The 15795-nt window shown below is 42.1% G+C and overlaps 1 protein-coding gene across 2 annotated transcripts in view; it reads left to right on the top strand.

The window, feature by feature from the left end:
- LOC138570023 (serum paraoxonase/arylesterase 2-like) overlaps window positions 1–15795 on the top strand; it is a 748122-nt gene that overhangs the window by 271214 nt on the left and 461113 nt on the right. For both annotated transcript variants that reach the window (XM_069648556.1, XM_069648555.1), the window contains one exon: window positions 11673–11743. In XM_069648556.1, the coding sequence (XP_069504657.1) occupies window positions 11673–11743 (71 nt within the window). The remainder of the gene's footprint in view (window positions 1–11672; window positions 11744–15795) is intronic.

Consider the following 15795-nt stretch of genomic DNA (forward strand, 5'->3'; position numbering starts at 1 on the left):
GTAATACAAGTTCATCTTTGGTACAAGCCTGTACTACTATGTTAAAGTGATAGCAGTAGCGGAGCAGCCAGGCCTATCTCAAGAGTATATGAGCAGTAGCAGAGATTACACAAAGGGACCACAATTACTGTGACTCAAGCAAACACTGACTCAAGGTTTCAGGTAAAAAAATAGAAGTACATTTATTTTTAAACCATTTATTATAAACGCAACACTTCTATTAATTCAAAACCACACGTAAAATACACTACAACCAACCAATTCACTTGGTACAGTATAACTCAAGGTAAGTACCATATGTTTTAACGGACCAGTGTTGTGAAGTAAAAGACGTTACCGGGAATACATATGCAATCACTTTTTGACAGTAATGACATTTCGGTCTTACTAAAGATACGCGTATCCGCGGCAGGAAATGTTACCGGGGCAAAAACACACTTAGCACCTGAGTTAACCAGAGAGAGTTGTGGGTAAAAATCATAGGCAATACTTTTGTCAGGGCAAACAGAATCCGAGAACACTCATTGACAGAAATTCAAGAGTCAATAGGCCGAAGCCAGTGTCAAGTGGAACCGGGTTCCTGTTGTCGAGGATCACACAGTCGGATAGTTCAAGATTCAACGTTGCCAGGCGTACTTAGATATTGTCAACAGAGGAAGCAAAAGTTATAAGAAGGAGGGAAGACAAGGGCAAGTCTTGGAGGAGGAAAGGGATTCACCCTAACTCCTCTAAACAGAACACAATACCTTATTCAAGGAAGAAGCTGGTGCCACGGCAGTTATTCCTGGTAGTTTCCTGCAGACCCACGGTTCCTGGAACTTCGGCAAGAAGGACGACGTCTGGAGGGGTCTGCACCACACAGGGATGAAACCGGCAGCAGCGACGGTGAATAAAAGGTGCGCTCCTTAAAAACAGGAGAGGCTCTTCAGATGGCTATCCAGACCACTACAGCAGTGTGCAGCGATTTCGACCAAGAAGAGGATCCTCTGGCTGTGGAAGGTGAGCTGGTTATCCCCACCAGGCTCAAGAGAAGATGACTCTGGACTGGATCTTCTCTGGTCATCGAAGGGTAGATAGCCCAGGACTGCAGCATGGCTTCACCGGGACGGGATAGTTGCAGCAGCCGTCGTTTTCTCTGCTTCTCTTCGGTTCCTTGTAGTTCCAGTGGCGACTCTGACTTTCAGCCCAAGAGTCCTGCCTTTTATGCGAAAATCCCCCATTCACACAGCCTGGCTGTCAATCACACAGCGGGGGTTGTCCAGCCCGGACAACCACCTCAGCCAATCATGGCAAAGTGCGACTTGGGTTTCCTAGGATACCCTGTGCAGGGGGTGACTACACCCCTCCCTCACATTCAGCCCACATAAACACCCAGGCGCCTAGAGGAGGGCTTCTTGGCAGCAGAAGCCCGCCAAAAGACAGTGACCAAAGAAGGCAAACCTGGTTTGCCGCGCAAAGTAAAACACAAGAAGGACTTTAACAAAAAGAAATGGTGAATTAACCCAACCGGAGCCAAAAGAAAGAGTATTTGGTCAAGCGGGTTTATGTTTGAGGCTTATATAATAGCCGAAAACAATACCATGTTTATATAGTATAATCGCGGTAGAAAAGTTAGGGTAGACCCCACTGCCACCAGCCAAATCTAAATGTTAAAAGAGCGAAACAATGCTCTAGAAGGTACAGATAAAAAGGGCTAAGGATTAACCCTTCCCAGTACTCCATGTAAGATGGTGGGTGTACTGGATCTGTGGTTATTTGATTAAGTAAAGTAAATGGCAACTTTACCCTTTTCTGGGGGACTGTAGTCTGCCTCGGAAATGGAGTCGCTGGGAAGTCTAAAAGACAACCCTGTGTCACTGCATTGAAGGTGCTGTGTAACACACAAAAAGAAGGGGGCTACTGAAGTGGTGTACTCCAGAGTCCACAATCACAAAAACAGATGAAATACACATGGCAAAACACAGGTAAGAGTGGGAAACAAAGGTACACTCTTACCAAGTGAAAACAAATAAACTCTAGAAATCCAGCAAAGCTGCTGGGGGACTCACTAGGTAAGGGAAATTAGCCATTGAATGAGAATTCTCCCTAAAAGTCATGCCCAAGAATAACAAACTTCTGGGACACTATCAAAGAAAGAGCACCTAAAGGGGGAATCCAACTGCAAGCATGGTTGGCCGCAATCATACCTATTGGGCCTGTTCCCAAGAGGAGACAGGCAGAGAACACACTTGGCAAACATGAAAAACCTGATGACAGTACTGGCGAAACGCTGCATAGCAATAACGTGGAACACAAGTACGGGTCCCTCGATAGATGGGTGGTGGGTGGACCTGCAAAAATGGGTGATAGCTGAGACAATAGTGTGGACAATGGCAGCACAAAGGGGAGAAGGTGATAGTGGGGCTAAGATATCGGCGTCGAAGCAACAGAAGGGACAGCACGAGTGAGCCGGGAAGCTCGGTGGAAGACTAATCAGCGACAGAGGATGATTGGGGATTGTGCGCCGAAAGAGTCAATGAGCCATGGAGGAGATGAACGGCGCATATGTAAACAGGTGGAATACACAGGGGCAGTGTAAGGACATTATGGATGTAAGGAAAGGAACCTGGCCGTGAACCGAACTTTAACTCCAACTTGAAAGTGCCAGCAGAAACATGTTGTACGTTGTTTAAGTGGTTTTGTGTTCTGTTTTGTGGGGAAAATACAAATAAAAAGGTTTTAAACGCTGAGGTTATATTGCCTAAAATCATCATCATTGATGTTGACCTGCGTCACTACCTACATGGCAAACTACAAAACCCTATCGGTAGGAGTGATTGGTTCTAAGTGAAAGTTCCATATCAGTATAGAACTGTGAAGGAAAGTGATATGGTGTTTAACATCAGATGGGGCAACTAAGCCCTCCCTAAACATGGCCACTATGAACGTCACTAAATACACAACATTCCATTGACTACACAAACTATAGGACCCTAGATTACGTAGTCCTCTACAATTGGTTGGCTTCCGCCCCATCAGTAATTTTACACCTACGTTTAGCAGCATGCAGACTGAACATCGAGGTGCTAGTGGGCTCATCTAGAAACCAGCTTCCCACCAATTATTATATCAATCCATCATCATCATCTCAACAGTCCAGTGTAAATTACTGCTTTGAAGTTTGGCCTTGGGTTTATTCTTTGCCCTGAGAATTTTAAGGAGTTTAGGCACAGCCGGCCTTCATGCGTAGGTGTGACCACCTTCATCGTCCAATTTCTTTCTTCCACGTGACTGGACACCATGAAATCGGGCTTTTCGTGTATTTCATATTCTTTTTTAATAGTCCTCTGACATATCTAGTTTTAATTTTACTCAAGCTTCCTGAACAGGAGCCCCTTTTTCCTTCACACAATTTGTATCCAATGTCAGCCAAGTCCAGTTTGGTAAGACTTTTGGCTTCCTGGCTCGTCCTATCCCCGTTTGCTAAGATTCACTCATGCAATTTAAAACTTGCTTTTAACTGTAACACTCTGAAGTGAGGCCTTTATGTTCAGCACTGCTTTATAACGTATACTGGAAACATCCATCTTTTATTTGTCCATATGCATCTATGGAGGTGTGTCCTCTCCCAAGACAAACCAAACATGAAAACAAAGAAAGTCAGCAGGGAAGATGATGCAGGGAAGAGGAGCGGACGTGAGGATTAACCAATATTTCTATCAAACAAGAAGGTTTTGAGATGCTTCTTGAATTGAGCAGTAGATGTGCACTCTGAGTTCTGGAGGGAGGGCACTCCACAAAACTGGTGCCCAGGCATCAAACTTTGAACCTCCAATTCTTTTTAGGAGTACTCTGTTGGACGAGTCTAATATTGTTGTTTGAACGCAGGGTTCTTCTGAAAGGAGTCTTATTGAGTCTGGATAGACACAAGTGGGGGCTTCTCCAGAGAGACACTTAAAGTCCTTGAACTGAATTCTTTGGTCTACCGGGAGCCAGTGACGCTTCCACCGAACCTCAGATACCTGGGATTGATGCTTAAAACCGCAGACGTCCCGTACTGCTCCGTTTTGAGTAACTTATAGTTTACTTATATTAGTTTGGGAGGTGCCTACTAACAAGCTATTGCAGTAATCTAATTTCGTGTTGACCATGGCAGCAGCAATCAGAGCTCTATTTGTTTCAGAAAGATAGGGTGAGAATCTGGCACAACAGGTGAATATAATAGGAGCAGAAGGATTTAAGATGGGTCACGTGCTGTTTAAAAGATAAATGAGAATACAAAAAGAACTCCCAAGTTGTTAACGGAATCAGAGACTTCAATTTCATTACCAGCAATAGTGAAACGTTTGTATTGGGGGTCAAGTTTTTTCAATTTTTGTTGAGTGCTGAAGATGAGCAGCTCAGTTTTGGAGTTGTTCACTGCCAGTGAGTTTACATCCATCCAGTCCAGGACTGTATGTGCAGAAAAACTTCATTGATTCTTTCTGAATCAATTGTGAGAACCTGACCGTTCAATCAGTCTGGGTATCCTCTGCATAATTTGCAAACTGTACCCCCAGAGAAGCAAGGAGATCACACAGAGGTCTAGAGTATATATTAAAGAGCAGCAGCGGCAAACACAATCCCTGTGTGACCCCGCAGGTGAGAGAAGTTCTTTTTGATTGGTCATTCCCTTTAGCCACACTTGCAGTTCTTGGTCCAAGAAATTATATAAACCATGCGGCTGCTGATGGCACACATTTACCCACATTGATTAATCTGTCCGTCAAAAGGGCTTGGTCAACTAAATCGAACACAGCAGTAAGATGTAATAGTAGGAGAAGTGCCCTAGAACCTTGCTCAATTATGCCTGCGATTTTGGATTTTAGATTCAAGAGTGCGGTCTCTGTACCATGGTTAGTACGAAACCCAGACTGTTGTGATGCGAGAATGTCTTTTTGCTCAATTTGATATTGACTATTTGCTATGTTAGCAAGTATTTTTAACACAAATGGAACGTTCATGATAGGCCTATAATTTCCCGCTTCAGTTGGATCAAGATTCTCCTTTTTTAACAGGGGAGTGATCCAAGCCTCTTTGATGTTATCAGGAACAAAGGCTTCCTGAAAAGAGCGGTTAATAAATCTGGTGACCCATGGTATAAGGGACATAGAGAAATCTTTGAACAGGGTAGCGGGAAAGATGTCCCGTTTTCATGATGTGGGTTTCATCTTCTGTACAACTTCCATAACCTCTTTTTCCGATACTTCTTTAAACATAAATACAGAGGTATCGGGATCGCTCCTATGACTAGAGGAAGGCATCACATTTTGACTTGTGCTAAGATATGTCGTTGGTGTTGTAATGTTTTTTGGATGAAGCCATTGTGAATCCATTGGCACCAGTCATCAATAGCAATTGAGGGTTAAACCTTAGTCACCTTTAATTCCTGTAGGACTGTGAATAGTTCTTAAGGTCTTAATTTCGCCATTTCAATCCTAATATTAAGACTTATTTCTTTGGCTTTAAAGACTGCAGACTTAAAAACGGATAGCTGAGTGTTTATATGATGCCAGATTAATATTAGAGGGGTTTTTCCGCCAGATATGTTCTGCTTTTTGTTTAACTGTTCTAGTATTTAAAACATCTGGTGAATACCATTGATTGTGTTTGGCAGATTTCTTCTGAGTCACATTTGTGAACGGGGCCAAGAAGTCAAAGGCTTGGGTAGTTGCTGTTCTAAAGAGATGAATAAACTCCTCAAGGGGTATGTTGCCTTCCAGGGAGGGTAAAAGTGGGCCAACTACGGTATTTAAAAGCCTTGTGGTTCACCTTTCTACAGTTTCTCGGAGGAACAGATGGAATATTCAGTTAGAGGGTTCTATTAAACAGGTGAGAAGGAGACACCTCGAAAGAGAGTGATGATCTGACCAGATGCAGAAATCTTATTGATATTGAAGATACTTTTTTGATTTTTTGATAAAATCCAATCCAGAATATTACCAGCCTTATGAGTTGGAAAATCAACATGCTGATAAAATCCAACATATTGGAGAATTTGTAGTTAAAACTTCCAAATGTATATGCTTGGACTTGTCTCACAATGTCACTTTGTATGATGTTGGCTAGCCAACATGATGGGTGGGTGTGGTGAACGTGGTATTCTGCCACATAATAGAATCCATTCAATGTGTTGAATCTGGAAATGTATAGTTGCAAACATTTGGCCCATGGCCATTGTACTGTTTTCTGTTTTCCCAGTGGCAGTCCATCAGTTACTTCATTTAGATTCTTTCTGAGGAATCCGACCTGCTCTACTTGTGCACGAATGGCTGTGAATAACCTAAATCCTAGACCAGCATATGCATGCTATTGCATCCCATTGGGATGGGTGTATCGGCCAACATCAACAGAACCTTGCATTCAGTGAGCAATTCTGGTCAGAAGATATGAATGAAGGAGCTACCACCAGAATGTGGATTTCTTAGGATGTTTTGGTTTTGTGAGCAAAGCAGAGGTGAACAATGCAGGTTGTCTTATGAAAATGTGTTGATTTGCGCTGCTATTTGAAGCACCACCTATAAGTAGAAACGGTTTCATATTGCAGACTGCTGGATGGAAGTGGGCACATGAGGAGGGACACATTGCTTGTAGGTGGGCTTGGTTATTTACCCACACACCAACTGCCATGGCCATAATAATTCTTAGACATTTCCAACAGTACCTGCCCCATCCCACACAAAACACCCCCTCCCAGGATCTCTTCTGATCTATCTTTTGCATGCAGTAACATAACACGATGCCCTGACAGTGTTATTTCTAAGCTTTCTGCAGAGAGTTAATGGCTTAATTGCAGCTGTAAAATCTGCTGCTTGTGCAATAAAAATGTTTTAGCCAAATGTGCATTTAGCCACTTGATATATATATGTTGCTTGCAGGGAAGTCCTGTAAAAACAAGCATTGATAAATCCAACGTTTTCATCCGACTTTCCCTGACTTTGCGCTCCTTACATGGGGACAGCATGATGCTTGTAAAGTAATGTGATTTCATTTGGCTTGTGTATATAGTATATTCCTGTAAGTGGTTTCAACCCAGCATTCCACCTAAGTTACTGCCTAGTGTGTGATGCCCAGCTGGAACTCTTATTTATATATTTTTATGTCAAAAGTTCTTTTATTTTTGGACGATGTACCCTTATCTCCTCGGTCTCACTGAACCAAGAAGTAGGTTTGTTTTGCAAAGTTAAAAGATTTATTTGATGAATTAAACAATATACATATCACACTTTTATGAATATGAACAATATCTAGATATCACACTTATTAATATTATACACTGATCAGCAATGGGTGATATCACCAAAAAATCAACAATTATCACAGGATTATGTGGATGAGAGAAGGAGTCAGGATAGACAAGAGATTCTATAATGCAGTTCTGGATATGTTGGAATGGGTTGGATAGGATTACTTAAAACTAAGAGATGTCTATGGACAGTTTTATGCTAAATACTCACAACTATGACTTTGGAATGGGCCGTCAAGATCTGGTCAAAGGTTTGGACTGGAATTCGCTTGCCACCGGACAGGTCTCAGGCGCTTGGTTCTGCTCTCATCAAGGCACTCTGGTCTGCACGGCCTCCTGGACTGGATCTGACGGGTTGGTTCTGGATACAGCTCTGCTTTACTGGTTTGGATCTCTGGGTTCTAGCAAGTGTTCTTGGCAAGAAGCAGCCAAAACCGCACAGCCAGGCTGTTGAATTGGTTCGGCCCCGTGGAAGCTTGGGGTTAAAATCAGGTTGCAAGATTTTAAAGGCCAGCTCAGAAGGGTTCAGCTGTTTGGATTGGGCCTTTTGCTTCAGGGTTCTGGAGTCTGGATATGGGGTCTGGAGACTGGATATGGGTTCTTCCTGCAGAGCGCTTCGCCAGTCAATCAGTTGATGGGTGAATGTCTGTGTCTCCCTGTGCCCTCAACAGTCCCTATTTATGTATTTCCCAAGGGGGTGGGGAGGCTGCTTATACTAAGCCCACCCTCTAGCAAACTGACTGGTCTGAGTATTCCCTCTCTCCTGATTCGAGAAAGAAACAGTGTGTCATGATGTCATGTGTATGGTCCAGGGAAAAGAAACTCCCCTTTGTGTCTAACCAGAAAATCTATTTTTCATAAAAAAACATATTCACAATATTCCAACTTGCTAATATTACATATTTACATTACAGATTAATTAAGGCACGTGTCTGTCAAAGTCCCATCTTCTGGAGAGCTTCAGTTCACAAATGACAGTTTTTTACGCTTTTGGTCTGTTACTCAGTGTCTGTTCTGTACCAATTTTCTCACATAAATGCACATACCATCTGGGCATATTCCTGTAAATGTTCATAATCCTGGCATAATCAAAATTGCTACAAAATCAACATTCTCGTGGTTCAGTCTCTGAACATCGCACAAATTCCAGAGTAGTTTCTACTTGTGAGCAACCTTTTCATTTTAATAACCTCTAAATTCCATATTTTTACCAGTTCGGCACAATTTTCTATAAGTCTTTTTCTCAAACATATATTTTCTCCAGTTTAAATCCACATCTCATTCTGGGCCTGCCTCCAAGGCTTGGCTGAGCCAGAGAGTAACTTGAGCTTCTTCCTGCCAGGGCTGGTTTCTATTGACGCCCCAAATTAGCATTTCCTTTCAGTTCAAGGGAGTCCTTTGTCTCCGCTCAGAGCAACAGGCCAAAGTGCTCCTCCCTTTTCCTTTCACACCTGCCTGTCAGATCCTTAGCAGAGAGCAGGGGAAAAGATTCCTTTGTTTGGGAGAAGGTGTGTAATGTCTTTGAAGCTCAGTGTAGCTGGCTTTAACTTTTTAACACAATGTTTAACATAGCCTTGTCCTAAAATACAAATTACCTTTTTAACAAAAATATCAACCAACCAATTAATTCCAGCCTTTTTAAAATATAGTTTTGAATTGTATCCACCTCTATTGCTTCTGATGGCAAGTCTTTCCTTTTCATACTTTGATTCAATGTATCAGTTTAAATGACAGGTTTAAGTAATCAGCAGCTTCTGACACAGGCGAGTAGCGATACTGCGCCCATTTTTGACATATTTCTTTCAAGCAAGCATCTTTAAAGGTGTATTTTCTTCTGATAAATATGTTTCTGCTGACATTGTGCTTAGGTGAATTCTTTATATACAGTGATGTTTCACACCCAACAAGGGGGGTTGGATCTCTTGTGATGTTTGGGAACCATGATGTTTGCACTTTCCACAGTCAAGGAAAAACAGATTTTTAAACATCTGTGTTTCTTTTGCAGTGCAGGACTGCTTTTTCAAGTAGTTTCAGGTTACTCTGTGGGTAGCCCAATGGTGGGTTTTGGCAGTGGTCTCCTGTGTTACCACTGACCTAGGCAAAAGTGGATTGGCAGCCTATTTTTCTGGTTTTTCCTGCGCACTTCTGGGTGATTTTAGCACGCATAATGCTTTCCAGCGGCCATTTCTGATGTTTTTGATGCAAACAGCGCACAATGATGTTGCAGGGCATGGACTAGTGGGTTAAAACATCCCATAGTCCCCACCTTAAAAGGTGCTGGTCCAGACAGGTCTTTGGAGTACAAAAACATGTTCTGATTTGTGATTTCTTATGTGCAGCTTTAAACTAGCTGTGCCCATTGCACACCATCATTATATCTTATTGAGTGAATGTATTATTTACATCTATTTACTAAATGGCCACATTACTGTTTCTCAATAAATATGCTGTATCAAATGAAATGTCAACATGTCATAGTCACACATGACCTTTGGTATATGACCATATACGGGAATTAATGGTCCAAACAATTTGTGGAGGATGGGTAAGAAAAGCCACAATATTGATTGTCAAAAGATCATTATTTCATTTGTAACCAGGGTTATAACTCTGCTAATGATGATATTTGCACAGTGACGGCTTTCAAAAGATACTTTCATGTCGTTGATTATTTCATTGTTTAATGCAAATGTCTTTTCTGCATGTTAGGTGCTCTAGTTCTAGTTTGTCTCAGACTACGCTAACCTTTCTCTGTGACTGCTTTTTGAGTGGCCACATGTCATATCCTAACATGTCGCACTACTTTTGTTTTAAGATTGCATGGTTTTTGAGACTTGCTATATTTGAAGTACATTTGAGCTCACTGATAACATTGCAGTCCGGGCGCAAGTGTTTAATTCTTTTTTTTTTTTAAATATGTTTATTTATAGCAAGGCAGTATAGGTTACATACAGTATCGGATGGCAGTGTAATATAGCAAAGAAGAGATTTTGGCTTTGTGTCCCTTTCCCCCCATCATTCCGGTTTTCCCGGGCCAGAGATTCAGTCTATCACCCCCGCCTGGTGCGTACTCTCCTGGTCCCTCAGGGCCCAGCGGGCGTTGATTGGTTTGAACGTCATTGCGGGAAATCGCTGATCATAGTCCATCACTGGGGCCCATACATTCTGGAAGCGGTGCAGAGTCCCTGCTCTCGCTGCGGTGACCTTTTCCGCTATTAAGATGTCCCACAATTTTCCCCACCAGTGAAGTGTTTAATTCTTATGAAGTTGCATTGAAGTAGTAATCGCAGAGCCATGTAGCATCCTGTGGCAATGTGTGAGAATTCCATCCAGTTCTGTTTTTGCTTGGAATTCTGGGACTTGTAGTTTTCCCAAGTTTCAAATGGGAAAGAGAAGCAAAAAAGTCTCAGGATTCAAAGGGAAATTAATAGAACTGGATGGTGTTTTCATGTATGGCCACTTGAAACTTGAGAGCTCTGGAATTACAAGTTTAAAAAGTAGCACAATAATGAGATTAAGGACGATACTCCAAACCTTTTTTTAGTTTTGGCAAATAGGTGGTGCTAGAAGTGTTGCCTAAAAGCTGCAAGTATTGTCATAGGAAGTGAAGCTAGATGAGATGGGATGTGAGAGGGCACACCGATGGCTGTGCTAGTATATGATTTGATATATTTTATTTAGATCGCGCCCATACACAAGTGTTTCAAGGCGCGATATAGTACCCATGACCATTCCCAACTACAATCTGCCTCTTCCTATCTAAAATACCCTTCCACCAGGATCTCTTGCAGCTAGTTCTGTACTTTTAAGGGAAAACATTTATTTTTAAGCTGTCTTTTGTAAGGTAACGGCTTATTTGCAACTGTAAACCAGCATTTGGTATAATAAAAAATGTTTTACCCATGTATGCAGTCCCGCAATTGATTTATAATTAAAATGTCTGTGATCTTTTTTTTTGGACTGACTTCCTGTTAATAACTATCGTTTACAAATCCAATAGTTATGGTTCTTGTGTAGGCTTTAGATAGGCATTTGCCAGGTACTGTCGTTATATGCGGAAATGCTAACACCGTTTGCCATCTGTTGGCCAGTTAATGCCATTATGGCAGTTCCTTTGCTGTGCCAATATAATAGGTAAAACTGTTAGCTTTGCCAATGCTTGTTTATTAGTGTCTGTGGTCCAAGGGAACACTGTATTGGCAAACGTGAAGACCAGAGATTGAGAACTATTGTTGCATGTTTGTAATGTGTATGGCTACAACTATCCAAATCTTGGTAATATTTTGGGGAAACGCAAAGAGATGGCAGGGAGATGGTGGAGAATTAGGAGCGAAACTTCATGGAGCGACTGGCAAAGTAAGCCTTTTATTTACAGCATTTGGTACATACACCTCTTTTTTTATTTTAGGCAAGAATTCTATGTCACTTGGGAACGTGAACAAGTAGAGCCTTCCAACTGTCAACTTCTTAAAGGAATTGGTATGTATGTACAACTGGGTGAATGTTTTTCCCCAAGAGAAGCTTTACTAAACCAAATTGTTGATATATTGCTTTGATCGTTAAAGACAGTGGGTGGTGTTTTGGTGTATGGCTTTTATGGAAAATAGCTAGATATATGCGGTATACCTCTACAGTAATGTTATGGAAATTGGAATGTACACGTTGTATTCCCCTGCCTTGATAACTAACCTCCATCAGGTCTCCTTGAATAAAAAGCAGGCAGAGAACACCCAGGCCTCCTCCCTAACTGTGACATGGCTCCCTGACTTTGCCGAGCCGCAAGCATGGCAACATTATAGAGCTTTTATCAAGCCCCAGGGCCACAATCTGCACCAGGGACCGACATTGTGGGAGTCACTGCTCTGCGAGTACAACAGGCCTGTGGCTCCCCAACATTGAGAGCAATGAGCCTCTCAGTTTTACAGAGCTGGTGCTTCCCTTCTGAAAAGCAAAAGGGTTGGGTTTGTCTTTAGGTCTTTGATAAGAGGGGAGCCATGGCTCCATAAAGATGAACAAGTTCAAGCTGTCAAGGAGGCGGTGGAGAAGTGGAGGGAGGTAGAAGGACGATGCAGAATGCAAGGCATTCTTTTGGGTGGGGTGGGAGTGGTTGCAAACCTAAGTGATGCGGTGGCGGGAGGAACGAGACCAGGTATTGCTTTTGTTTCAGGAGGCAAACACAGAGGAGTTCAGGAGCGTTGCACACACCTGGATATTGTTTCTATTTGGGGGATTGAGGGGGCAAGGTGTGGAGAAGCTAGAGCTTCTTTCTTGCAATATTCGACGTTAGGGCGGATAAGCACAGGGGAGGTGAATTAGTTGCAGTAAGCCAGGTCATTTTTGTTGCTGGGGGCTGTGAGGACAACAAGTGGGGGAGATATCTATCAATGCTGCGTAAACCTAATTCAACCTCTCCTTGCCAACCACTTGTAAATCTGGTCTCTTGTAGGAAGCCAAGTGGGTGACAAAGGGACACAAGGCCCATACAAAACATACAGCTGTAGCTGGAAGGATATAGCGTCCTTTCATCGATTTGCCGCTGCATTTTTGGCGGAAAACATTTTTCAACATTTTCTGAGTGGGTGTGCAAGGGCATATAAAGGGTTCGGGGGGGGTCGGGAATAAAAGAAATCGAGAAATCAGTAAATGACAGGAGTTTGTCGGTGGAATCCCCCAACAATCATGTAAAAAAAAATATTCAAAAGGTTTTTTCGGCAAAAACTCCACTGCAAAAAACTTGTCGTAAAAAACGGGTGTCAATGAAATGACATGGAACCGCTGGAAGCTATCAATAATGGAACAGTTCACCTTGGAGTTCTCAGTGACACCATAGACAACTTCAACGTTGTACCTGTTCTCTACCATTGTGTGTGTTCGGTGCAGTTTGTATAAACAATTTATTTAAAACATAACGGAGCTTACCAGCTATAACAAAATTGTCCATGTGTCGTTTGCAGTTGGCACTTATATCAACAGCGAAAAATGTAATTAAACCGCTTTCACATTTGTGTCATGTGCTGCAAGTAAAACGTGTCAACCCAATGGGAATTAATTCACATATATTCAAGATGTAAATAGTAATTAAGCAAAAGTCTTGCGTATGCAATAGGCACGGGTTTTCAGACTGATTGGGTTATATCCTCCTTATGCCTTTTCCATGGTCACACCATTATAGGACACCATGATTTTTATTGTCAGGTAGAGTTTCAACTCTCCCTTTGCGGGTCAAAAACTGAGTTTAATGTGATAAGGCTTTCACCACAGCACATGAAGACGAGTGTGGCAGAGAGGAATCCTAACCAGGGATCTAAAAAGATTTTACTGCATTTTTTATATTATGTTAATACATTTTATTGAGCGCACGCACGCCGAAGCATCTTGGTGCTAGGGTAGACCGTAAAGATTAAAGAACCGACTGATAACAAGATAGCATATTAAAACAAGTAGGTTTTTAACAACCGACGAAAAGGAAGGTTTTTCGTGGCCCTAAGTAGAGCCAGCAAAGAATTCCATAACTTGGCGGCCGCCACAGAAAAAGAGCGGTCTCCCACCCCCGCTCAAAGTGGTAGCGAGGATGGTAAGAAGACAGGAGCCCTTAGAATGCAAATCACGAGAGGGCACATAGGGTTGGAATTTGTCCTGAAGATATTCAGCCCCTGAACCATAAAAAGCCAGATGCACTCGGACCAATGATTTCAATTGGAACCGTTTAAGAACCAGGAGCCAATGCAACGATCGAAGAACAGGAGAAATGTAAACCCCATATGAAGTACCAGTGCAGATCCGTGCAGCATAGTTCTGGATAAGCTGCAAATGATGAATGAGGTATAGAGGCTGAGCTAAGAAAGGGGAGTTACAATAATCCAGCCGACTGAGGACTAGAAACGTCGACTTTATATTTCTTTTAAGGTTTTTTTTAGGTAATTGACCTCAAAGTCACCAACTTCTGAATGTTTTCATTTCCTTCCATTTAATGGGTTTTATCAGGGTTGGTATACCATCACCTGTCCCCTGGCTTGCCCAGTTTTACTATACCACAGTTTTAGATGGCTAAAAACATTGTTGATAGGTTGTAGGTTTCTTTAACATTTCCACAAGTGAGGAGAAGAGTAAGATGCTAGGACTTTATTAAACTACTTTAATGGCAATTTTTGGAACTGCATATTTTTTTATTAAAACGTTTTTGATTCTCATAGATTATGTCTACGAGAGAATAAATACTTAGAGTAAGATCATTCCTAATATATTTCTATATAGGAATATAAAATAACAGCATATTGCTAATGTTGATGCTTGTTTGTTTAGTGATAACATTGTGTAGGGAAACGATTGATAGCACCTAATGTTAATCATACACACCAGGTAATAATAATTGGTTCCTACAAGTTCTAGCGAAAGACCCACAACAATATTGCTGTCTAGTAGTAATCCTATAGGGTGCTATGTGGTCGTGGTTTCTCTCGCCCTACGTGCAGAGATCCAAATCTTGCCTGAGCCATGCATTTGGTACAGCACTATTCTCTGCCGCAAAACCTGCCCCAGCCCCAGGTTGGTATTTATAGCACCTGGGGAGTGGCGGTTAAGCCCTGGCAAGCATTGTATGACACCTTTTTGTGGAATATATTTCTGTTGTTGTTATTTACCCAACTACAGCTAAATATATTTTGGTGAATGATAGTGACCATAGGCGTTTTATGTTTTATCATGTGAATTTATACCATTTGTGAGCTGTCGAAACAAGAAAACTGGGTTAGTTAAGTGGCAAATTGATGCAGTGTACTAAGCGTGGCGTCCTAACAATGATACGTTTTGTGTTGTACATTCCCTTTTCAATATGGATATTTCTTGCTTATGCATGCAAATATTTTTTCTTGCACAGTTATTGTGTTGCCACTCTCTACTACCAATAGGTATGATAGGTTATTTATAATGCGCTTAATACCCAGAGGTTTCGAAGCGCGGACCCGGGGATTGAACCTGTGGTGCTTCATGTCGTCTTGCTTCCGAGGTGAGCAGGTTGCCCCTGAGCTATCCTCCTGTGACAGTAGGGCCACAGTTTCAGCTTTTAGGACACCTCTTCAGTCCACTTGTTGGTTGCACCCTAGCATTCGTCCTGACCCCTTTCAGTTGGTTTAAATGCTATGTAGTAGCCAAAACTAAAAATGTATTCCGACAGAAACAGTAAGGTGTTTTGCTGTATCCTGCGTGCCATGATGCATGCTATTATTTTTCTTTCTGCCAACTATAGAGCCTAAGTGCCTGCTCCACAGCACAGTTTACTCTTCTAACTGATAACTCGCTTTGCTAATTTTTGGTTTTGTTCCCAGATGGTGCTTTTTATTATGTGGATAAATGGTATATGGAGAGCGCGCAATGTCCTATATGCCACATCCCATCCATACAGTGCAGAGTTTTCTCCAACTGCCCATGACTGCCCATGACAAAGACACATGTGTGCATTGGGAGAATACAAGGCATACAGAGTGAATGGGCTTCATTATAAGTTCGGTGGTAGCCTTGCCGGTAAAACTGGC

The sequence above is a fragment of the Ambystoma mexicanum genome, chromosome 2q (genome assembly GCF_040938575.1).
Source record: "Ambystoma mexicanum isolate Mex_15411 chromosome 2q, UKY_AmexF1_1, whole genome shotgun sequence".
NCBI lineage: Eukaryota > Metazoa > Chordata > Amphibia > Caudata > Ambystomatidae > Ambystoma > Ambystoma mexicanum.